The 24,829-nt window shown below is 35.1% G+C and overlaps 1 protein-coding gene across 1 annotated transcript; it reads right to left on the bottom strand.

Moving 5' to 3' along the window:
• Window positions 1–13,016: 13,016 nt before the first annotated feature.
• On the bottom strand, window positions 13,017–24,606 carry LOC120074377 (extradiol ring-cleavage dioxygenase-like). The gene is made up of 4 exons (XM_039027478.1): window positions 24,214–24,606; window positions 23,050–23,426; window positions 22,334–22,592; window positions 13,017–13,256 (listed from the first exon to the last, which is right to left on the bottom strand). The coding sequence occupies exons 1-3, from the start codon at window positions 24,448–24,450 to the stop codon at window positions 22,376–22,378; spliced, it is 831 nt and encodes a 276-aa protein (XP_038883406.1). The 5' UTR covers window positions 24,451–24,606; the 3' UTR covers window positions 13,017–13,256; window positions 22,334–22,375.
• Between the last annotated feature and the right edge of the window lie 223 nt (window positions 24,607–24,829).

The following is a 24,829-nucleotide window of genomic DNA, read 5'->3' as shown; positions in this document are numbered from 1 at the left end:
GTTTAAAATTGGTATAGGAGTAGATGTATAGTTATGTTTAAGTTTATTTTGAGTTTGAGATTAATTTTGAGATGTGGGTGGTGGTGGGGAGGGGAGATTTTTTAATGTTCTTATGTTGGATTTAAAATTGTTATAGGGACAAATGTATAATTATGTTTAAGTTTAAGTTTCCACATAAGTTCTATATTGAGTTTGAGATATGTAAATATGAGTTGGTTTGTTTCAATTCGTTAATGTTCTCAGTTGAGTTTTAAGTTCTATATTGGGGAAGGGGGGGTGGTAGGGAGGATTGAATAAAGTTCATTTTCATATTCTTATATTGGGTTGAAAATTGTTATAGGGATAAGTGTAATGTTTAAGTTTAAGTTGGGGTTTAATTTATATATTGAGTTTTAGTCCAAGTGAGAGTATGTTGAGTTGTATGTCCTAAAACTTGCGATTTGTAATGTTAAACATATTCTATTATCAATAAAGATGTTATTGACGTTTATTCAGTAAAACTATTATTGAATAGGTAAGTTGCACTTGTAAAAACTAAATCTAATAAACTAAAGATCTATGACTATTATATGAATACTTGAACTTTATATGGAGACATAAGAGTAGATCGAGTTCAGCAAATAGTCAAAATGGTCTATAGTATACGAATAAAGTTGGGTACTTTATTCAAGTAACACTATTGGATGCAACCCACTTTGTAGTTGTACAATCGTTGTAAAGGACTACAAATGAAGTGATCCTAATTCGTTCAGTGACATGAGGAGTGGGCGTCATATGAAATGAGTTTGCATAAGATCAAATAAAGAAATAAATCACTCTTACTTTCTAATATTGTTTACTATTTAAAGACTAACTATTTCAAAGCGATGACCTAGGTAACTTAACCTTAATCTTGAGTTAACTATGAATTCCTGTTTATTCAGGATGAGTAAGATCGGGTAGAAAGCTGGGGACATAGGGTGCAAGATGGAATTCACTCCATTAATTTTACAAACAAAAACCTATTTTCAGTTTTAATTCTTTTAATTAAATTGAAAGAATTATTAATTTTACAAAAATTAATTCAATTAATTATTTTTTCAAATAAAATTAATAATTAATTAAATAATTTAATTAATTCTCTTAATTTAATATATTAAATTAATTAAATACCAATTCCACTACCATGAATTCCTATTCAAGAATTTAATATTTAAATCATATTTAAATATTATCCGATTCTCCAATTTCGTTTAATTCAATAATTAACCACGTAATTATATCATATATAATTACTAGTTCCCACAATTCGAATTTGAATGTTTCAAATTAACTCATCACGCTATTCTAAGGTTTATTCCGTTTGTGAGCTAGTAAGGGGACCTAATGGACCTACAGATCATGGACTCCAATGATTTGAGATTAATTGGCTATCCCCATTCGTTAATTACAAGGTCACTCCATTGAAACTCAGTAGTTGCACTCCCCTCACAGTAGATATATTGTGTCCACTCGATATAACAATGATTAGTAAGTTAACTCTACACAAATTGTTCGTAATAACGACTGGGTCAATAGCTGTTTTACCCCTAAGATTACCTCTTGTCCAAGTCATACTGATCCTCTAATGAACAATTGGTTTGAGATACAATCATCAAATCGAGTCTCTCTCGAGCGAATGAGAGGGTGGGGCTGAAGAAAATCGGATGTGAGGGTTTCCATGAGTAGTGAAATGATCATTCCAAATCCTATTCGTATTTGAACATTAACAATTACAATCATCAAACGGAAACTAATTGGTCATGCAATAAAACGAAATTACAACATGCTTTTAAGATCATCAAAGGAAAGAATTATACACACCTTTGAAAACTCATCTTCAAACTCCTCTCGATCACGAACGCTCGTGCAATCAGCAAGACAGTAATCTCGAACGCTTGAACACTAAGACCACAACATAGCACGATCAATCAGCAACCACCACATGAACACCGCAAACTCAACGAACGGCTTCCAAAACATCGAATACGTCGAGTTGAGTATGACACCACCATAATGGCTACCTTGGTATTCTCGGTATGAGAATCCAGAAGTGTGGGATCTGTGTGGACTTGGTTAGAGGACGAGACCGAAGGAAGAATAATCGTGTAAACGATTGAGGAAGTGGGAGATGGCAAGAGTCTATCGTATTAACGATGCCCAATAGTTTAACAAATGCTCTGCGATCGTTTAGCAAAAGCTCCATGATCATTTAGCTAATGGCCAGTTGAGTGAACTATCATGTAATGTCACTCCACGATCGTATAGTCTCTCTTCAGTTATCGTTTAGTGAATCTAATTTACTTGACAGCCAACCATGAGTTTTTCTGAGAATGGAAAATCTCAATTCAACAACTACTAAATTTAGGAAAACATTTTTCCTTTTATCTCACGATTACCATGAAACTACCAATAACCTTCCACTCAATTGGTTATTAGAGAAAAAGATATAATTATCCAATAATTAATATTATTATAAATAAATATTATAACCAACTTACCATAGTATATTTATAACCTATAGTTTTAGTATTTCATCTCATGAAACATATAAACCATAGTTCTTTTTCTATTTCATGATACTTAATGTAGATTTCATTTACATTAATCCTCCACTTGATGTATCTCATACATCACATCGATCATATCATATATAATCAAATTTCCTCTTGTCAATTTGAACATTTTAAATCAACACCAAGAACTGATTCTCAACTTGAATCCATTGAGCTACCAAGAGGACCTTATGGACTTGTAGCTCGAAGCTCCAATGGTACGTAAATAACTGACTAAATTTTTTAGTCACGGGATCCACCATCCGTTAACTGCCAGGCACTCAACTAAAGACAGACAGTTGAACTCTTCTTACTACAAATATATTATGTGTCCATATCAACCAATCAACAGTGCAATAATCCTCACAGATCGATCGTAAGTACAGTTGGGCCAATAACCGTTATGCCCCTGTAGTTACATCTAACTCCTTAAGTACCATTGATCCCTCTAATGAACATAAGTCATAGTCCTACTATGACTAAGTCCTCTCTTCCAAAGAGAAGCTGTGGCCACTTTGTTCAAGCCTCGGAATCAGCCCTTAAGGGAGTAATCTATCTACTTACCTCTGCTCTAGGGAAGGAGTGAATTCCATCTTGTGTAACTAAGTTCCCAGCTCCCAAATCAGACAAATTAAAAAAAAAGTAGGCATGTTGAGTTGGTAATCTAGCCACTCTCACCCATACTAATCAAAGAACTGCCCTCAAAGGCAGGAGTTCCCAAAACACTTAGGATTGAGGTCATGTCACCTATGGTCGTTTAGGTGAGATGTACGTCTCAAGTATCAATGACATTATATAAAGAGACTAGTCATCTCATGGTCTGATCTTATACAAACTCTTTGTATAGGACACCCTCGCTCGCATGTCTCTACATGAATGGTTAGGATCTACCATCTGTAGTAGTTCACAACACTTGTAAGCCTCTACAAAGTGGGCCGTATCCGTAGTGTCACAAGGATCAGGTATCCCTCTTTAATCCATATACTACAAACCTATTTAGGTTATCACTTAAGGCATGATCCACTTGTATATCTCATAGACATACTTAAGTTTACATACAATAACCATGGAGCTTTGTTTATTGGATATGAATAAATGTAAAATAAAATAACTCTTATTTTATTCATAGCAATGTGTATAGTTTACAAACTATGAGACTTTGGGAGAATTAGGACACCAATCCCAACAGGCTCTTCACTATTCGTGTAGAAGACTTTCAATTGTGTATTAAAGTTCAATAAAGTGTTATATTAAAGTTTGAATGCCTTTGATGTATGTTATGGATACAAAACATGTTTATTATTTTATAAGTTATTATAAAATTGGATTAGACATTAAAATCCATAACAAAGATACTTTGTATGCTCACGTAGGTTAACCACTTGTTTTAATAGTTAAAATAGGTCGTTATCTTATAAAACACAGTTACAAACTCATCCCGGTATATAATCCTGTCTTAGGCTGAAGGTATTTAAGTTGACGGTCTACGAAACACCTCCTACCTGGGGATTATGGCCGAATAATTGAGCGTTGTTAATCGGTTTTATGAGCATGTGTGAGTGGTGTGAGGTAATAAAATCGATTTATCACCTAGACATTGTAGGTTAAATCCATTTATAAACATTATACTTGGATAAACCACATAGACTTAGGTTGTTTAATTAGCCAGAATAAACCTAAGTAAAAGTATACCCAAACAAGTAGAACACTTCAGTGGGAGAATAATAACATATATGATATGTTGTTAGAACACTTCACTGAGAGATCAATAACATATACGATATGTTATTCTTAGCTCTCACGTCCCTAAGAGTTCACACCATGAGATTCATGCTTCATTTCATGTCACCCTGGGAGTGACCTCCACTCGGAAAGTATTTGCATGAGTCAACATCAAGGTGAATAGGGGAAGTAGTTCATAGTAAAATTAAATATATAATGATTTTAGCTCTCACATCCCTAAGAGTTCACACCGTGAGATTCATGCTTCGTTTCGTGTCAACCTGGGAGTGATCTCCATTCAGAAAGTGTTTGCATGGATCAAGATCAAGGTGAGTCGGGGAAGTAGTTCATAGTAAGTGGATGAAGGATATGTGTCAATGTGTCCTGGCGGTCTCTTTCATTGTTTTGGATCGTGAGATTCCTATGTTGTGCCTGCTTGTTGACTTTAGGCAACCTTTGCTATTCTTTAATGATGCCTATCCCCTCGAAGTGTTGTAACATGGGATTCAGAACAACTTAAACTCCATAAATGGCTAAGATTTCTTAGGACTATTCCCAACTTTGACACTTCAATTTGGTAGCACTGTTGGAGGCGATCTCTGAAATCTGAAAATGGAGGGTTACACTTATAGAATTACTAAGTGTCAGTAATTTTTGACCGAAAACGGTAACTAAATGACTATAAGAATAAGAGTTATTCTGGAGATAGTATTTAGTCAAGAATGTCTTGCTTTAGTGAAGGAGTACTTGATTTTCCCTCGGTAGCACTTATTCTGACTCAGTATAGTATGGTTGCAAATAAATAATGAAATTTGAGTATATTATTTCTTTTGCTAAAAATTGAATTGGGTTTAATTGCATTTTACTAATTAGAATTTGTTTAAAATTTCAGCATGTCGAATTCTTCAAAATTACTTGCTTCCAATTTAATTAACGGTTTTAATCATTCAACATGAAAATCAAACATACTAGCATATGATGATTTAAAATTTGTTTTAATAGAGGAATGTTCTCTATCTTCCAACTCATCTACAAATAAAAAGGTTTTGAACAATATAGATGAGAATGTAAAAGTAGAACAACAAAGTATATATAATGCTTCAACACAACAATGAAATAAATATTTTACATCCACTTATATAAACATCTTTAGTATATATAAGCTCAAAATATATAAGATAAAAATGAAAGAACAAAGCTTAACCAATTTAAGTTGTATACTAGAGAAAATTGCAGAGGCTCAACATCTTAGGCCTACATACATGGAACACAACTATATACACATCTACAAGTTAAATTAACAAAAATTTGGAGATAATCTATCAAAATATTCTCAATTCAAATTTATGGGAAGCCAGATATACACAATATATAATTAATTACCAATTTAAATTAATTATCTAGAAATATATACCGAGACTGTAACTTATCTCCAAATTGGTTAATTATAACCTAGAGGGATTGGAGCGTATGACAAAATTTAAGGTTTCTTTTTGAAAATTGGCAAAACCGCTAGAGAATAAGATTTTTGGCAACTCATGTGACATGCATATGATCACAAATTCTTAAATCCTTGACTTGCTCTTGTCTAGTTCATAGTAGTTGTTAGTTGATGAAATTACAAATACTAGGTAATTGTAGAATAAAAAATAGGATCGAGTTATATATATAGAGTAATTGCTGATATTCCTCAAGAACAACTGCCCTCCTAATTTTGCTCATGTAGTTAACATAATCTTCCTATTTTATTATTATTTTAGATTCCGTCTCACCACTTTTCGAATTAATCTCATCTTAATTAAAAGTCCAGATTTTTCTACTAAATTATATTTTAAATATTCATATATTATTAAATTATATTTTATTCATATATTTTATTCAAATATTTGAATGGTTTTTCATTACTTTATACATATACTAGAAGAATTTCGGGCTTTAATGTTATTAAAGCCCTTTAATGTCGGTTTTAAACTGACATTAAAGGGCTTTAATAATACTGTCTTTAATGTCGGTTGCAATCGATATTAAAGCCCCTTAATGAAATTTTCAACCGACATTAAAGCCCTTTAATGTCGGTTGCAACTGAAGCCCAAGAATCAAATGAAGCCCTTTAAACCGACATTGAAGCACATAATCTGTCCGTTTTATCAATTATTGTTCATTTTTTAAAATTCCGTTGCCGAATCCATTTTTTCGGTCGAAAAGTATAACATGACACATCATCATCGAACACTGTAGCTATGACATATTATTTATGTATAGATTGAAAATCTATTATATTTAATCCACAAATTCTGCTATAAAATTATAATTTAAAAGGTCGTACAATAATTCAGCTCTTGAAAACACAAATTACAAGTAATACAAACATTATGAGTTTACTGTCCCTCTCCACTTGGTAAGTATGGATCCCTTCATAATTCTTCTTGAACAGATCCCCCCAGGTTCAATAGTGTTTGGTTATAGGTATCTTTGTCTGACCACTGTTGTTCAAAGGATCACAAACAAAAAAGGTTTAAGACAAAGGATTGAAAGTGAAAATGTGATCAGAATTCATATTCAACTAACCGTGTTTATTAGGAATGTGTATAAATGGTCCATTCAAGGCAAAATTCTTGTAGTGAATGTGTTGGATCTAGAGTTCCCTAAGAAAAAGCATAAAGAGGTTGCGATACTAAATCTTTACTCCTTTATTGCACCTGCAAAACAAGAAAACTCAATAGTTGAATAAATGAGAGAATCTTCTTTTTCAAGATCTTGAAGAAGAGAAGCTTGATTACTTAGATATGAGATACGAAGACGATGAAAAATTTTTGGCAGCATAATGATGAAGCTGGACTCATCAACTAAAACTTATTAAAAATGTGAGTCAAACATTCTTTTAGAGTATTTAATTAGCATAATGCACATGTTCTTAAACCAATCAAAATGCTTTTTACTCTAGGAGAATCTATAACTGCCATAATATAGCAGAGACTCTAGTCAATATTCATATGTAGAGTACAACTTCCAAAACATCTCAAAGACGCTATACCTACAGCTATCTCCTAAAGCAACAAGAGACTATGAATATAAAATAGAATCTTTACCAAATTCACATTTAAAGGGAATGCATCCAAATCCATAGTCTTCAAAGGTTACTTTAACAGTCAACGGTAGCATCAACAAATAAAAACATATTTATCTACATGCTCTCAATTATGCACATACCTTCAGGCGGTCTCTCTGCTTAGAGTATTTGAAAAGGATTGCTTCTCCGGTTGCACTAGCTTCCATCCTTTAAATCTTGCATCTATCGCTTAGCTCTAACGACCCATCGTGTAGCTCAATCGTTTAGTAAATGATCTCCTCTCAACGATCTCGCGCATAGCCTATTGTTTAGCTACCGCGCCCATCGTTTATCTCCATCGTTTAGGCTGATGCCTTATCGTCTAACGTATCCGCCTATCGCTTAGCATTCTGCCTATCGTGTAGCACGTCTGCTTATCATCTAGCACTCACGCCCATCGCGTAGTGCCATAGTGTAGTCTATCGCTTAGCGGCTGCGCATCGCTTTAACGCTCAACACTATCGTCTAGTGCTATCGTCTAGCGTTATCGTTCAGTTTCTACGCTTATCGTCTAGCGGTTACACTAATCGTGCAGTACTTTGCCTATCATATATCCCGATCGTCCAATGCATCACTTCTCATCGTTTAACGCCGCGCGCATATCTACACGATCGTCTAGCGCATCGCTTAGCTCCACACATCTGTTATACGATCGTCTACCTCATCGTTTAGCTCCCGCATTGCTACACGATCATCCAACGACGGCCTACACGATTGTCTACCTCATCGTTTTAGCTCCCCGCATTGCTACACGATTGTCCAGTGCCCACCTACATGATCGCCTACCTCTTGTTAGCTCCCTACATTGTTACACGATCGTCCAGTGCCTTCCTACACGATCGCCTACTTCATCATGTAGTACCGTTCACTTAACTAGACGATCGTCTACCTTATCGTGTAGCACTGCTCATTTGCTACACGATCGTCTACCCAACGCCTTTTATTGAGACATTTACACAACAATGAGAGGCGTAAACATAAGAACAAAAATTGTTGTGAGTTTAAGAGAGGAAAAAGAAGAAGAGCATACTGATTTAGACGGTAGCGGGGTTGATAAAGGCGAACGATGGCAGATCTGAATACACACAGCGAGGAAAATCGAACGACGAACGACGACGGAACAACGACAAAGAAAATCGAACGACGAACGGCGGAACACAACCACATGGGAATATGAACTTCAGATCTGGAGACACATGATTAGTGTATGGGTGCTTATTTATCAAATTGAGAGTATAAGACACAGAAAAATAACTGAAGGGAGCAGCAGATCTGAGCTGTGTGCTTTGACAGAACGAGCTTTATCCACAATCAGATCCGGGTTAGCTGTGACGCTTCGACAGAACGAGCAGCAGATCCGGGTTGCACGACGAATAGACCTGCACGGAAGCCAGATCTACACCATGACAGACTCTTCACCCACGATTGACGGACGAATGGCAAGGGTTTGGAAGAGAGAAGTGAGAAAGAAAGGTCTGAAGAGGGAAGTGTGAGAATGAGAGGAAAAAGAAAATAGGGGGAGAGTGAAGAGGGAAAAATGAAAAAAATGGGGGAAAAATAGAAAGTGAGAGGATAAATTAAGCGGGTCTTTAATGTCGGTTTTAAACCGACATTAAAAATACTCCTACAATGTTGGTTTAAAACTGACATTAAAGATCCGCTTTTCAAAAAAAAAAAAAAAATCCGACATTATACATCCGATTTCACTTTTTTTAACCCGACATTAAAGCTCAAAATTCTTGTAGTGATATTAAATTTTATTCAAATCTTTGAATTGTTTTTCATATTTTTTTATATACATTCTTACTAAATTGACTGTATATTTCTCATATTCTTAAAAAAATTAGTTTTATATATTGTTTTTGCTATTATTTTAACGATTTGGAAAAAAAAATATCACTTCGTAAACAATGACCATAACTTTTGTTACTCACACAAAGTGTTCATCGATTCATGTTTTGTTGTGGTTTATTTAACAAACTACTGTTTTTTCTATGGTTTTACAACGGATTAGACTCCCCTTTAATGGTCGATGGGAAGAAAATTCTCACTACCATGATTTTCGAAATTTTGAGGCACATATTCTATCAAATTTATCATTCCAAACATTTGTGGAATATATCCAAGGTAAAATTTTTCCTTCTGCTGAGTTAACTATATTTTGTTTGACAATATACTAGATTGGTTCTGCCAATTCGAATAATGTTAAAGATAAAGATATTTTGTGGTTGATGTCAGTTTAACAGAGTCCCCAAAATTGATGAAACTACAAATACTAGATAATTGTAGAATAAAAAACAGGGTCGAGCGTAATTACTGATATACCTTAACAACAACTGCTCTCCTAATTTTTCTCATGTAATTGACATAATCTCCATATTTTATTATTATTTTAGATTATGTTTAACCACTTTTCCAATTAGTCTCATCTTAATTAAATAACCCGATTTTTCTACCAAATTTATATTTTAAATATCCATATATTATTAAATTTTATTTTATCCATATATTTTATTCAAATCATTGAATGATTTTTTGTTACTTTATACGTATTCAATTTTATTCAAATCTTTGAATTATTTTTCATATTTTATACATACAATGTTAATAAATTAGCTGTACATTCTCATATTCTTAATAAATTAGTTTTATATACGGTTTTTACTATTATTTTAACGATTTGGAAAAAATAAATATCACTTCGTAAAAAAAGGTCTAACTTTTGTTACTCATACAAAGTGTTCATCAAGTTAGGTTTTGTTTGTGTATTTAACAAGCTATTATTTTTGTTATGACTTTACAAACGGATTAGACTCCTCTTTGATGGTCGATGGGATGAAAATTCGTACTACCATGATTTTCGAAATTTTGAGGCACACATTCCATCAAATTCATCGTTCCAACAATTTGTGGAATATATCCAAAGTAAAATTTTCCCTCTGCTAAGTTAACTATATTTCGTTTGACAATATACCGGATTGGTTCTGCCAATTCGAATATTGTTGAAGATAAAGATATTTTGTGGTTGATATATTCAAATCATTGAATTGTTTTTCATATTTTATATATACATTGTTAATAAATTAGTTGTACATTCTCATATTCATTATAAATTAGTTTTATATATGATTTTTGCTATTATTTTAAAAAGAAATATGTTCATCGATTTTAAAATTTTTCCCTCCATCGAGTTAACTATATCTCGTTTGACAACAGATTAGTTCTTCCAATTCAAATATTGTTGAAGATAAATATATTTTGTAAAAACATAGTCGAGTTATGTATACAGGGTAATTACTGGTATTCCTTAACAACAATTGCCGTCCTAATTTTGGTCATGTACTTAACATAATCTCCATATTTTATTATTATTTTAGATTTTATTTAACCACTTTTCGAGTTAATCTCACCTTAATCAAATATCCAAATTTTTCTACCAAATTTATATTTTAATTATCCATATATTATTAAATTTTATTTTATCCATATATTTTATTCAAATCTTTGAATGGTTTTTCATTAGTTGTTTATACGTATTCAATTTTATTCAAATCTTTGAATTATTTTTCATAATATTATACATACATTATTAATAAATTTGCTGGACATTCTCATATTCTTAATAAATTAGTTTTATATACTGTTTTTGCTATTATTTTATAATTTGGAAAAAAAAGAAATATCACTTCGTAAAAAGATGGCGATAACTTTTATTACTCACACAAAGTGTTCATAGATTTAGGTTTTATTGTGATTTCTTTAACAAGTTACTATATTTGCTATTGCTTTACAATGGATTAGACTCCCCTTTAATGGTCAATGGGAAGAGAATTCTCACTACCATGATTTTCGAAATTTTGAGTCGCATATTCCATCAAATTCATTGTTCCAACAATTTGTGGAATATATTCAAGGTAAAAATTTAGTCCTAAAATTGATGAAACTACAAATACTAGTAGAATAAAAATCAGGGCCGAGGGCCGAGTTATGTATAAAGGGTAATTGTTGATATTCCTTAACAACAACTACCCTCCTAATTTTGCTCATGTAGTTTACATAATCTCCATATTTTATTATTATTTTAGATTCTATTTAACCACTTTTTGAATTAATCTCACCCTAATTAAATTTCTAGATTTTTCTACCAAATTTATATTTTAAATATTCATATATTATTATATTTTATTTTATTCATATATTTTATTCAAATCATTGAATGATTTTTCGTTACTTTATATCTATTCAATTTTATTCAAAATTTTGAATTGTTCTTCATATTTTATACATACATTGTTAAGAAATTAGTTGTACATTCTCATATTTATAATAAATTAGTTTTATATACGATTTTTGCTATTATTTTAACGTTTTGAAAAAAAGAAATATCAATTCGTAAAAAACTGTTCATAATTTTTGTTACTCAGACAAAGTGTTAATCAATTTAGGTTATTGATGGGAAGAAAATTCTCACGACCATGATTTTTGAAATTTTGAGGTGCATATTCCATCAAATTTATTGTTCCAATAATCTGTGGAATACATCTAAGATAAAATTTTTCCATCCGTTGAGTTAACTATATAAAGTTTGACAATGTACTACTATATTGGTTCTTCTAATTTGAATTTTGTTGAAGATAGATATTTTGGGGTTGATGTCAGTTTTAAAAAGTCCCCCAAATTGATGAAACTACAAATACTAGGTAATGGTAGAATAAAAAACAGGGTCATGTTCCTTAACAACAACTGCCCTCCTAATTTTGCTCATGTAGTTGACATAATCTCAATATTTTATTATTATTTTAGATTATGTTTAACCATTTTTCGAATTAATCTCACCTTAATTAAATATTCTGATTTTTCTACCAAATTTATATTTTAAATATCCATATATTATTAAATTTTATTTTATCCATATATTTTATTCAAATCATTGAATGGTTTTTCATTAGTTTATATGTATTCAATTTTATTCAAATCTTTGAATTGTTTTTCATAATTTTATACATATAATGTTAATAAATTAGCTGTACATTCTCATATTCTTAATAAATTAGTTTTATATACTGTTTTCGCTATTATTTTAATGATTTGAAAAAAAGAAAGATCACTTCGTAAAAAATGACTATAACTCTTTTTATTCACACAAAGTGTTTATCGATTTAGGTTTTGTTGTGGTTTCTTTAACAAGCTACTGTTTTTGTTATGACTTTACAACCGATTAGACTCCTCCCTATGGTCAATGGGATGAATATTCTCATTACCATGATTTTCAAAATTTTTAGGTGCATATTCCATCAAATTCATAGTTCCAACAATTTTTGGAATATAACCAAGATAAACTTTTTCCATCGGGTAAATTAACTATATCTCATTTGACAATGTAATGGATTGGCTCTGTCAGTTCGAATATTATTAGAATTGTTGCAGATAAAGATATTTTGTGGTTGATGTCAGTTTTATCAGAGTTCTGCCAAATTGATTTATGTGTTGTTGTCACACCCCTCCCAGATTACCCTCTTAATTTGGAAGAAGATGTGATGACAGTAGTTACTAGCCCCACTTACAACCTTAACCCTCTAACCTGAATACCAACCTGTTAAACATTATTAATGAACACATACAACACGTCTCCATAAGGTTCTGCATAAGTTTATATAATCACATGTAAACAGTCATGACATAACATCTACAGGTAAGATATTTACAGTTGAGCCCAAACTTCACTAACAAAGCCTTAATCCCTCTCAAAACATGTGTACATAGATAGACCATCAACCTAAATTCTTCTTAACAAGCCGAGCCTTTCAGTGGCAAGTAGCAGCAGGATCAACCTTGAGGAATCTGACCGCTACCTGGAAAACGAAAACATAGAAAATCTGTGAGCTAGTAGCCCAGTGAGTGACTATAAAATCATATTACACCATGCATCACATCATTATAAACATGTAAATAAATCAATGAGCATCTCAAGCAATCTCTTCTACACATAAACATTGAATAACATTTTTAAACATCATTAAACATCATTACTCCTTAGTTGAGAACGAGCATACATTGCTCTAGATCCCAACGTCTGTCACCGGCCAAGAAACCCATACTTCAGCCTCTTTTTGCTGGTATATGGCCTAGGAGACCCATATTTCAGCCTCTGATTCAGAACTACCTACGTGCACGTGGAGTTTTCTAAGTACCGTCAACACCTTAGGTACTATTAGCGAGATACCTTCTCCGTGTCCTTCAGTACCATGTTATTTTCTAGCATCAAATTAAACTTATTTGTATACTATTTACATAAAGACTTATTCTATCATAGCCTTCCTCCAAAAACGCATGCTTCATCATAGGAACTTAACTTTTGTAGTGAATTCACAACATACCTTGGCATGTGTTAAAACATGTACAAGCTGGAGAAGATACGCTATGCTATTCATTAAACATTTGTTGCTTGAGAAATTATAAATTCATCATCAACATCATTGTAACTTACATGGTCTTTTATACATAAACATTGAAAGCATTAAGTTCATTTTAGTCACTCACAGCTCGTCGAGACTCTTAACGGATTATATGCCTCTCTTAGCTCCTCTTGGCCTAAAAGGACATAATTCCCGGTTAGATTCCTTAGAATTCTCATCAAAATGCTTCACATAGTTTGCTTACTAATGAAACTTTCATCAACAAAATCAGCATTACTAGCGAGATGATCATCATGAGCGAGATCACCCTCATGAGCGAGATCATCCTCATGAGCGAGATTTACCACTTTCTAGCAAGATTTGCCACTTTCTAGCGAGATTTACCACTTTCTAGTGAGATTCTCTTCTTGAGCGAGACTCAACACAAAACCAACGAGATTTTCATCCTTAGCGAGATCCACCTCTTCCTTATCTCGCTCATTTCCTTATCTAGTGAGCCGCTTGCTTAATCTTCTTAAGCAACTGCTTGTTTACGCACCAATTTCCTATTTCAACTTCAAAAATTCATAACTCAAAATCCAGGACTCTTTTTAAGAAACTTCATTCTACAAACTTGTTTATAATTGAGTTAGCTTTCTTACCTTAAAATCTCAGCCCCAAATTATTTTAATTTGGCTTGAAGCTTTCAATCTTCACTCTAGGCCTTGATTAATCCGATAATTTGCTCCTTCTGCAAATTCTTCACTTTTTGTTCTTCTCCTTGTGAGATCTTTCTCCGGAAAAGCAACTTCAAAAACTAGATTCTCCTAGCTTTCGAATGGTACCGATCTCACTTAATTTGCTCAAGTCATTTTCCAAAACCGAGTTTCTGAAGTTCCTCTTCCTTTTATACTTCCTGCCGCCTCCCATGTTCAAAGGTCAAATCGCCACCTCATCCAGTAGTGCTTCCAGCCAAACTCAGCTACCTCTCTTAAGTCTCTTCTTTCTTCTTCTCTTTTTTTTTTTTTTTCTTTCTATTTTTTCCCCTTTATTTGTAATTCCTGTAGTTACACCGTAAATTTCCATTTATCAAATAACTAGTATAACCTCCTCATAGCTAAACATATTTATATAGGAAAAGTAGAATTCGAGGTTTACACTAGTGGTTGACCATGTCTCATCTGTTCCCGAACACTGGAAATACACGGTATTTGAATAATGAATTAGTAGACATTGATCTTCCCAATCTCTTGAGGGCAATACGAAATCGTTGATTTCTAAGATTTTGATTCCTTTCATTCTTGTATTCACACTAGAGTATGTTTACTTTTAGGAGCAAGTCTGTATCGAAAAAAGCAGTTTATTTCTTGTACACATGGATTAGACACTTTGTTAGAATGCATTGTTTAGTGTGGGATAGTTGTCATGGTAGAGTGCATTTGTTGTTTTCAAACCGTTTTGAAACTCTCACACATTTAGAATTCCATGTGGGGTAGTTTTGACAATTGTTAATCATTATTTTCTAATTTTATAATCCGTTTTACTATTTTTACAATTTAAAAAAATATTGCTATTTATTCAAATGAAAACTTAAATTTTACTATTTATATATTCAACCCTATAACCTAAATACTTTACTAGAGAACATAGAGAATATGAACGGAAGGACTTCAACAACCAAGTTCAATCACTCTGGAATTCATCTCAACATCACATATATGGATTCTGTTAAATTTAACAAACAATTTTTCAAAACCACATGATATAATTTAACAGATATTTAGTATAATAATAAAAATTATTATTTTATTTCCAAAACAATAAAAATAATTAAATATTGTCGAAAAATAGCTTGTAATCCTAGGGGTATTTTAGTAATTGTATGTACCCTAGGGCTTCCTACTAGTCTATTTATTTGGCCTATTCTCTTGTACTTTGTGTATCAATTTCAATAATTAAAAACCAGTCTCTATCGTGATTTTTTCTCCCTGATCTAGGGTTTTCCACGTAAATCTATTGTTCTTTTTTTCTCTCTTTTTCAACATGGTATCAGAGCATGACGACGAAACCCTAACCATCATCGATGAGAATAGACCAGATTCTCCATCAGCAACCTCCATTGGAATTAGTGGGACCATAAACGCCGACATCACTAAAGCCATTCGAGAAGCCGTGGAACAATACCTCCAAGCCGCATTGCCAAAAATCATCGAATCAGTGTAGGACCTCAACCTTAGCCCACCTAATTCTAGCTGCTCATTCCCAGCCGGATAGATCCCGTCCGATCGTCGCTCGACCCCAGCCAAACAACCGCAACTCCAGCCACTCGACCCCAGCGCATTCCAGACCCTGCCGCTTGACTCTAGTAGCACGTCCTCGTCGGTCGATCCAACTAGGCGCGATGATTCATGGACAGCAATAGCTGGTCGCGGTGATCCAGCTGGCGAACCCAGACGACGGTGCCCTCTATGGTCGAGTCATCCTGGGAGAGGTCGGTCAATCCCTATGCGTCGGTCTTCTGCACGAGTTTTTCAATTGACTCTTCAATCCAGTGGTCTACTCCGATGGCATCGGCAGTCGGGTCTGCACATCAACCTTGCCGAGGGTCTACAAATGATCTCCAACGGCGTTTTGCCCATCTCCAACAGTAGATTGCAGATTTTGAAACGATTCTTGGGACGAACTCTCAACCAGAATTATTGGCCAACATACCAATATATTCTAAAAACCCAGTAACTTTTTTTCCCTATTTTACCCACTACAAATATCTTGTCTAGATCCATGGGAAATTCTGCAAGATTTATTACTGGAGAAAAACTAAATGGCCAGAACTACTTTTCCTGGTCTCATTCCATCAGAATGGCCTTGGAAGAATGTCATAAATTTGGGTACTTGATTGGAGAGATACCTAACCCCGTACCAGGAGACCCTCAGGAATGGATCTGGAACGGGGAAGACTCGCTGTTGAGATCTATTCTGATTAATAGTATGGAACCCCAGATTGGCAGACCGTTACTCTATACTGCAACTGCCAAAGATATTTGGGATGCTATTCAATAACTTTATTCAAAGAGGCAGAATGCAACCCGACTTTATACGTTACGAAAATAGGCACATGAATACAAGCAAGGAACTATGGACGTAACGTCCTATTTCAATAAAATGTCTCTTTTGTGGCAAGAGATGGATCTTTGTAGGGAGATAGTTTGGAAATGTGCACATGACGTAGTACAGTATGCAAAAATTGAAGAAGCTGGCTATGTCTATGACTTCCTTGCTGGACTAAATTCGAAGTTTGATGCCGTTCGGAGTTGGATTTTGGGGCAACACCCTACTCCTTCTCTCATGGAAGTCAGAAATACGTCTGGAGCACTTGAATAACCCAGTAATTACCTCTACAAATGCTGCTGCTTTTGCCACTAAGTCCTCCAGCACTGATGGCGATAAGAAGCCCACTCCTGTCTGTGAACATTGTAAAAAGTCGTGGCATACAAAGAACCAGTGTTGGAAGCTACATGGATGGCCCCCGAACAGTAAACATCGCCAGTCATATGACAAATCAACCCCTAGACATCCCTTGTGAGTGACTCAACGAATGAAAACCCTCGACATCAACCCTCAGCAGACAATACGACCAACCTAAGTATAGTTGGAGTCAGTGCCATCGCCCAGTCAGGTACTATCCCGTCTTTTGGTCTTATTAGTATTAATGGTAAAAAACCATAGATTGTTGACTCAGGGGCAACAGATCATCTTACTGGTACTTCTAATCAGTTTCTTTCATATTGTCCAAGTGCTGGTAACGAACAAATTAGGATTGCAGATGGGTCATTTGCACCTGTTGCAGGAAAAGGGCATTTATCTTCGTTCGAGGGTTTGGTATTGCGGGATGTATTGCATGTTCCTAAAATATCATATAATTTGTTATCCATCAATAAAAGTACAAGAGATATAAGTTGTCAGGCAATTTTTTCACCGACTCTATTTTATTTCAGGATCTGAGCTCCGGGACGACGATTGACACTACTCGGCACGATAGGGGACTTTACTTTATGTCTGATGATGCTTCCTCTAGGAATGATTATAGGACTAGCCTTGTCTCTTTAAATTTTTTTACTTCTGAGAATGATTTTTTGTTATGGCATTACCGCTTAGGACATCCAAATTTTCAATACATGAAATACTTGTTTCCACATTTATTTCGCAATATTAATGTCTTCTTTAAATTGTGATGTTTGTATTCGTGCCAAACAGAGTCGTGTCTCTTTCCACTCCCGACCCTATAAACCATCCAAACCCTTCACCTTAGTTCACAGTGATGTTTGAGGTCCCTCACCAACCACAACCTCTATAGGGAAACGCTGGGTTGTCACCTTTATAGATGATCACACTCGGTTTACTTGGGTCTTTCTTCTCACTGATAAGTCCGAGGTGTCATATGTATTCCAACAATTCTATGCCACTTTGTAAACCCAATTTAATGCAAGGAATGGTATTTTGAGAAGTGACAATGGGCGAGAATTCTTTAACACTTCCTTCCAGGACTTCCTTTCATCCAAAGGGATTATCCACCAAAGTTTGTGTGCGTACACTCCCCAGAAAAATGGGGTAGCCGAAAGAAAAAATTGTCATTTGGTGGAAGTTGCCAGGTCTTTAATGCTATTCACATCACCCCTGTCTTATCTATGGCGGGATGCTATCCTTACTATCGCTCACTTAATAAACCAAATGCCTTCCCGAGTCCTTAACTTTCAAAATCTGGTAGACTATTTGAAAGAGTCCTACCCAACTACTCGTTTAGTCTTAGATGTACCCCTTCGAGTATTTACCTGTGTTACCTTTGTTCACTCTCACGGTCCAAACTGCACGAAATTCAACCCCCGTGCTAAAAAAATGTGTCTTTGTTGGGTATCCGATCCATTAGCGTGGGTATAAATGTTACCACCCATCTTCTCGCAAATATTTTGTTTCCATGGATATCACCTTCCTTGAGGATCAACCCTTCTTTCCCGTTAGCCATCTTCAAGGGGAGACATCTAGTAAAGAGGCTAACTGGATACAGTTCCCTTCGAGTCACCTCCGATTCCCTAACATGTCGGTCTTATCCTCCCTACCATTCAAGTCCCATAGATAACATACTATAGGGAGAATCTCAGGAAGGAAACAACGCCACCTGTTGCATCTCTGGCTCCGATCCATGAGTCAAACCCGGCATTAGATACGTGTATTCCTGAAATTAATGAGATTGATACTTGTGCTGAGACTAACGAATGCAGGGAGGAAAAAGGAGAAAAAGGTGCTAACAACATTGCTATAGCAGATGGGAAGACGATGGTGAATAGTGATCTAGAAACAGTTCTAGAAAATGTGAATGATACTAGAGATGATGGTTTAGAGGGGACTTCTGAAGATGAAACCCAGGCAGAGGAGACTATTGATCACAGTGGGAATTCTAACAGTTTGGAAGAGCATGATGCTTCTCTTAATCTTCCAATAGCCCTGAAGAAAGGTATTCGGTCATGTACAAGGTACCCTATGCATAGTTACATGACGTACAGTAACCTGACATTTGAATTTTGGGCCTTTACCACCAGTTTAGATATAGAGGTGATATCGAGTAGCATACAGGAAGCAATGAAAACTAAAGTATGGAAGGCTGCTGTTATAAAGAAGATGAGGGCTCTTGAGAAAAACGGAACGTGGGACCAAGTGATCCTACCTAAAGGGCACAAGATAGTTGGGTGCAAATGGGTCTTCACTATAAAGTATAAGTCAGATGGAACGGTTGACTGATACAAGGCAAGGTTAGTTGCCAAAGGATTTACTTAAACCTTTGGTGTAGATTACTCCGAGACATTCTCTCCCGTCGCTAAACTCTAATCCAAGTATTGCTATCAGTTGCAGTTAACAGAGATTGGCCCCTGCATCAACTTGATGTAAAGAATGCCTTTCTCATGGAGAACTTGAGGAGGAAGTCTACATGAATCCTCCTCTTGGATTTGAAGATAAGTTCAAACAGCGAGTCTATCGGCTGAGAAAGTCACTATATGGGTTGAAACAGTCTCCGAGGGCCTGGTTTGACAGATTTGCCACCTTTTTCAAAGGACAAGGATATACCCAAGGGCACTCAGATCGCACTTTGTTTATAAAGAAGTCAACTTCAGGGAAGGTTGCAGTTCTCATCGTATACGTTGACGATACTATGCTCTCTGGTGATGATGATGATGAAATTGTGAAACTCAAAGCAAAGATGGCCAAATAATTTGAGAATAAAGACCTTGGGAAGTTAAGATACTTTCTCGGAATGGAAGTAGCTCGGTCAAGGGATGGAATCTCAGTGTCCCAATGGAAATACACTATTGACCTCCTAAAGGAAACAGGAATGACTGGATGCAAACCTGTTGACACCCCAGTTGAATATAATTCAAAGCTCAGTAATACAGGTAACAGTGTCCCAATTAATAAAGAAAGGTATTAGCGGTTAGTTGGAAAATTGATATACTTATCTCACAGGAGACCCGATATATCATATGCAGTTAGTGTTGCCAGTCAGTTTATGCAGGCTCCTTATGAGGAACACATGATAGCAGTTGAACGCATCCTACAATATCTGAAAGAAACACTAGGTAAGGGGTTAATGTTCAAGAAGTATAATAAATGTTGCATTGAAGCCTACACTGATTCTAATTGGGTAGGGTATGTTGTTGATAGAAAATCAACATCTGGGTATTACACATTTGTCTGGGGTAATCTAGTGACTTGGAGGAGCAAGAAACAAGGAGTTATGACCAGAAGTAGTACTGAAGCTAAGTATCAAGCCATGAGTTTAGGGATATGTGAAGAAATCTAGTTGATGAAAGTTTTGTCAAATCTTGTAATGAGCTCCCAATGAACCTGTTCTGTGATAATAAGGCAACAATAAGTATTGCGAATAATCCTGTTCAACATGTGTTAGGAACCAAGGTAGTATGGGATGCCTTTGTTCTACATTAGTTAGAATGGGATGACCAATGTAGTACTTAAGTGAGCATGGCTCTCCCACCCCAATAGCTAGCTTTTGGGGTGTGATTCTCCAAAGTGCTTAAGTACCTAACAATGGTATCAGAGCCAGTTGTCAACGTTTCGGAGTGGAACCGGTGGAGAGTTATGACCGAGTGTGGCCGAGTGAAGTACCGTCGGAGCAACCGCCAAGACATCGGCTTTCCGGGGATTAGGTATTGTTAGGAACCAAGGTAGAATGGGATGACCAATGTGGTACTTAAGTGTGCTTGGTTCTCCCACCCGAATAGCTAATTTTTGGGGTGTGGTTCTCTAAGGTGTTTGTAACCCTAGGGGTATTTTAGTAATTGTATGTACCGTTCTCCAAGAGCTTGTAACCCTAGGGGTATTTTAATAATTTTATGTACCCTAGGGCTTCCCACTAGTTTATTTATTTAGCCTATTCTCAAAAAATTAGTTTCTATTATCAGAAAATCAGCCTCTATCGTAGTTTTTTCTCCTTGATCTAGGGTTTTCCACGTAAATCTTGTATTCTTTTCTTCTCTCTTTTTCAACAAATATAATAATTTTAACTTGCCACTCGATTTGATTAAAATCCATAATACCCTCCATTGAGATAATCTTAAAACAGATTATCCATTTGACTGCAGGCATCTCCATCTCCATCTAAAATCGCAGCAGTGATTGCCCAAATCCCACCACCTTCAAGCGCACAGGACATTTATGCGGCTTGTATAGCTTCAGTCGAAACCCTCCAAATCTATATCTGATTATTGAGGAGGATCTGGACGAGAAATCCACAATGCAGGAGTTGATTCACGACTGCAGGGCCTAAGAGAGAGACGCCACTGGTGAGTTCAAACGAGCTCCTCGTCGGTGTCACGGAGAGTTGGACGAAACTCTCCTTCCATGGAGTTCATTACAATCCTTCCGGCAACTGGCTAGCATACATGCACGCTCGGAGATGCGGTGAAAGCTCCTCCACCTTCACTCCTCGGCCCTATAATCTTCTTAAACAGACCATCCATTTGCCCTGCAAATACGAATCGGCTGAAGAACACCAACAGTCCAGCAAGACACCCCTCATACTATGTTCTTCCTCCAAGATGTGCCCCATTGCACTTGAGTTATCTGACACTCCACCCCAAACATACAACGATCTAGAGATTTTGTATAGCAGCTAAAATTTTTTACGAAACCCTTATTACTTGGATGCTCTCATGAAATTAACTCTCAATCTTCATTTTAAAAAAAAAAAGAAAGAAAAACGATAGAAATAAAAGTCTGAAAACTGGGAGAAAGCAACACATTTTCCACTAATTATACACGAGAATGTACTATGAAAGGAAGGTGGAATTGACTCCTTAAAAAAGTAAATAAATAAACAATAAAATTTAATATTTTAAAATATTAAATACATCCAAACATATATATTATATGAATATCCAACAGAAATAAACAGCACAATATTATAACCAAAGTATACCATGTGCTACATTTGAAGAAAACTCAAAAGGAGAGGATTCAACACACACCTTATCGTATAAACAACGGAGATTTGGAGGGGTTGTTGATGTTTATAATTCTTGTGATTGGTGGGTGGGAGAAGAGTCTGTGAATTGGTAGGAGGCGTAGGACATGGTTCCAAGGTCCCAGCTATGGTGGATAAGCTTCGCTTTCGGGTCGCCTCCCGCTGCTCCGATCGCAACATGCAGGGGGAAAAGGTGGTCCGGATTCGGATGTGCCATTCTTGCATGTGGAGCCTTCTTCTCGTATTCGTTCACGTCATTGTACCTTCAACACCAAATAATATTCTTCTTCTAAATGATCTCATCTCATATTTGTAACCAATAAATACGAGGTTAAATTACATATTTGATCCTTATAGTTTGGAGAAAGTTTGAATTTAGTTCTTATGATTTGACAATGTTTCATAAATAATTCATATCTCATGGACTATTTAGGAAGGTTTTATTAAACCATAGAGATTAAATTTCAACATTCTCCAAACTATGAAACCAAATTTATAGTTTAACCTAAACATAAGAACTACATGTATATCCCAAAGAAGAATAAAAAGGTAACTTCACTGGGAAATACTGTAAATATAGCATAATAGACTTTTAGGGTCAGTCTAAAGTTTGTTATATCTATAAATTTTTTTACATTGTTTTATATGTACTAACACTTTAGATCTGATTACTATATTTACAACTGCAAAAAAAAAAAAAAAAAAAAAAAATCGTCGTACCTTCCTTGAAGGAGAGCATCTTTGAGCCAATCATCAAACTCAAGAGCCCATGGGGCAATGGCTGAAGGCTTTCCACTGCGATTGAGAGTTCTAAGGTTGTGTGTAGCACTTCCTGACCCAATTATGAGAATTCCTTCATCTTTAAGAGGAGCCAATGCTTTGCCCAAGTTGTAATGATGTGTTCCATTTAAGTGTGATTGTACTGAAAGTTGGCAAACTGGGACGTCTGCTTCTGGATACATGAACATTAGAGGAACCCATGCTCCATGGTCCAGTCCCCGTCCTCGCTCTTCATCGACTCGCTCGAATCCGGCCCTTATCAGAGCCTCTTTCACCCTCTTCGCTAGCGCCGGAGCTCCCGGTGCCGGATATTTTAACTGTTTTTCATGGATAATATGCTAGCTAACTGTGATTTTACCCACAAATTAAAGAGGAGGCCAAGAAACAGCTCCTTTAAATCTCATTTTCTATCTATGAATTTTCATATCCTGATAAATTACTTTAATTTTCAAGGGTTTTTTTTTCATTTTTCTTTGTATAGATTAGTTTAAAAGCGCTTGACATATGCAAGTTTGTTTCATTCGAATAATAGATATCAGCATGGGATATAATAAAAGAAAGGGATGTTTTACTAACTTATTTACAAATATAATAAAATATTTATAAAGAAATATTAATGGTGGTATATGTCTTTGCCTTCATTATTATTTTTCTTAAAGAAAAAGTTATTGCTGAAAGGATAAAATAGTTTTTTTAGTAATAAAATAAAAGTTTAGAACTACACATAAACAAAATAAAAGAGTAGTGGTTAGGTGTAGCTAATTCTTGCTCCCAACACCTAAGTATTTCTAAAGGATAAAAACTTGCAAAGAAAAGAAAAGTCAATTATAAAGAAGAAAAGAAACTTGTAGGAAACTAAGCAAATAATGAAATGGAAGGAAAAAAAAGTGGCATAATTAAGAAAAAATTAAAAGAAAAAAATGGTTAATCAAGAATACGATAAATCTAACAATTTCCATAAACAAAAACAAGAGGAGATCATTTGAAAAAGGGGGGAAAGAATCCAAAACCAAGAGGAAGAAAAGAAAGAAATGGTTATAAATCAAAAGAATGATTAATAATAGTCAAAGAAGAGAGTGTAAACAAGTTAGAAAAGAAAAGTACCTTGTACATAGAGGAAGGAAAGCCATAGAAGTCGTAGATGGTATCGTTGGAGCCGGAAACGACATTGACAGTGGGATAAGTGGTGTCGTAATGGCCAGAAATGCAGAGAATGGCTTTGGGTTTTGCCACAAAAGCACTGTCCTTCCAAGATTTGAAGAACTGCCTTGCTTTAATGCTATCATCGATGCTCATCATGGGAGATCCATGGGAGAGGTAAAAAGTGTCGTTCAAAGCCATGAGATGGAGATGGAGACGGAGATGAAATTGGATTGGGGATTCAATTAATTCTGAATTTGATTGAAATTTTGAACGTCAATTAGGCGAAAAATGGTAGGTTTATACTTCGGGGGTAGGTGGTTGGTTTGGTACTGCCCGATGCTTTTTGCAAAATTACGCGTTCTTGACCTTGTGGTTCAATACAACTCACACATGACGCAACTTTTTTTTTTTTTCTTTTTTTTTTTCATACAATGACTTTGACTTTTAGAAATTAATTTTGGACAAATACATATTTATGTTTTTAAACTTTGGATGTTATATACAACTCTATAATAATAGACATGTATTGATTTAAATTCCAAATTTTTAAGGGGTGTTTTCGCCCCGATTTCAATAT

Source organism: Benincasa hispida, chromosome 3 (assembly GCF_009727055.1).
Source record: "Benincasa hispida cultivar B227 chromosome 3, ASM972705v1, whole genome shotgun sequence".
Lineage (NCBI taxonomy): Eukaryota > Viridiplantae > Streptophyta > Magnoliopsida > Cucurbitales > Cucurbitaceae > Benincasa > Benincasa hispida.
This window is presented reverse-complemented; position numbering and strand designations above follow the sequence as displayed.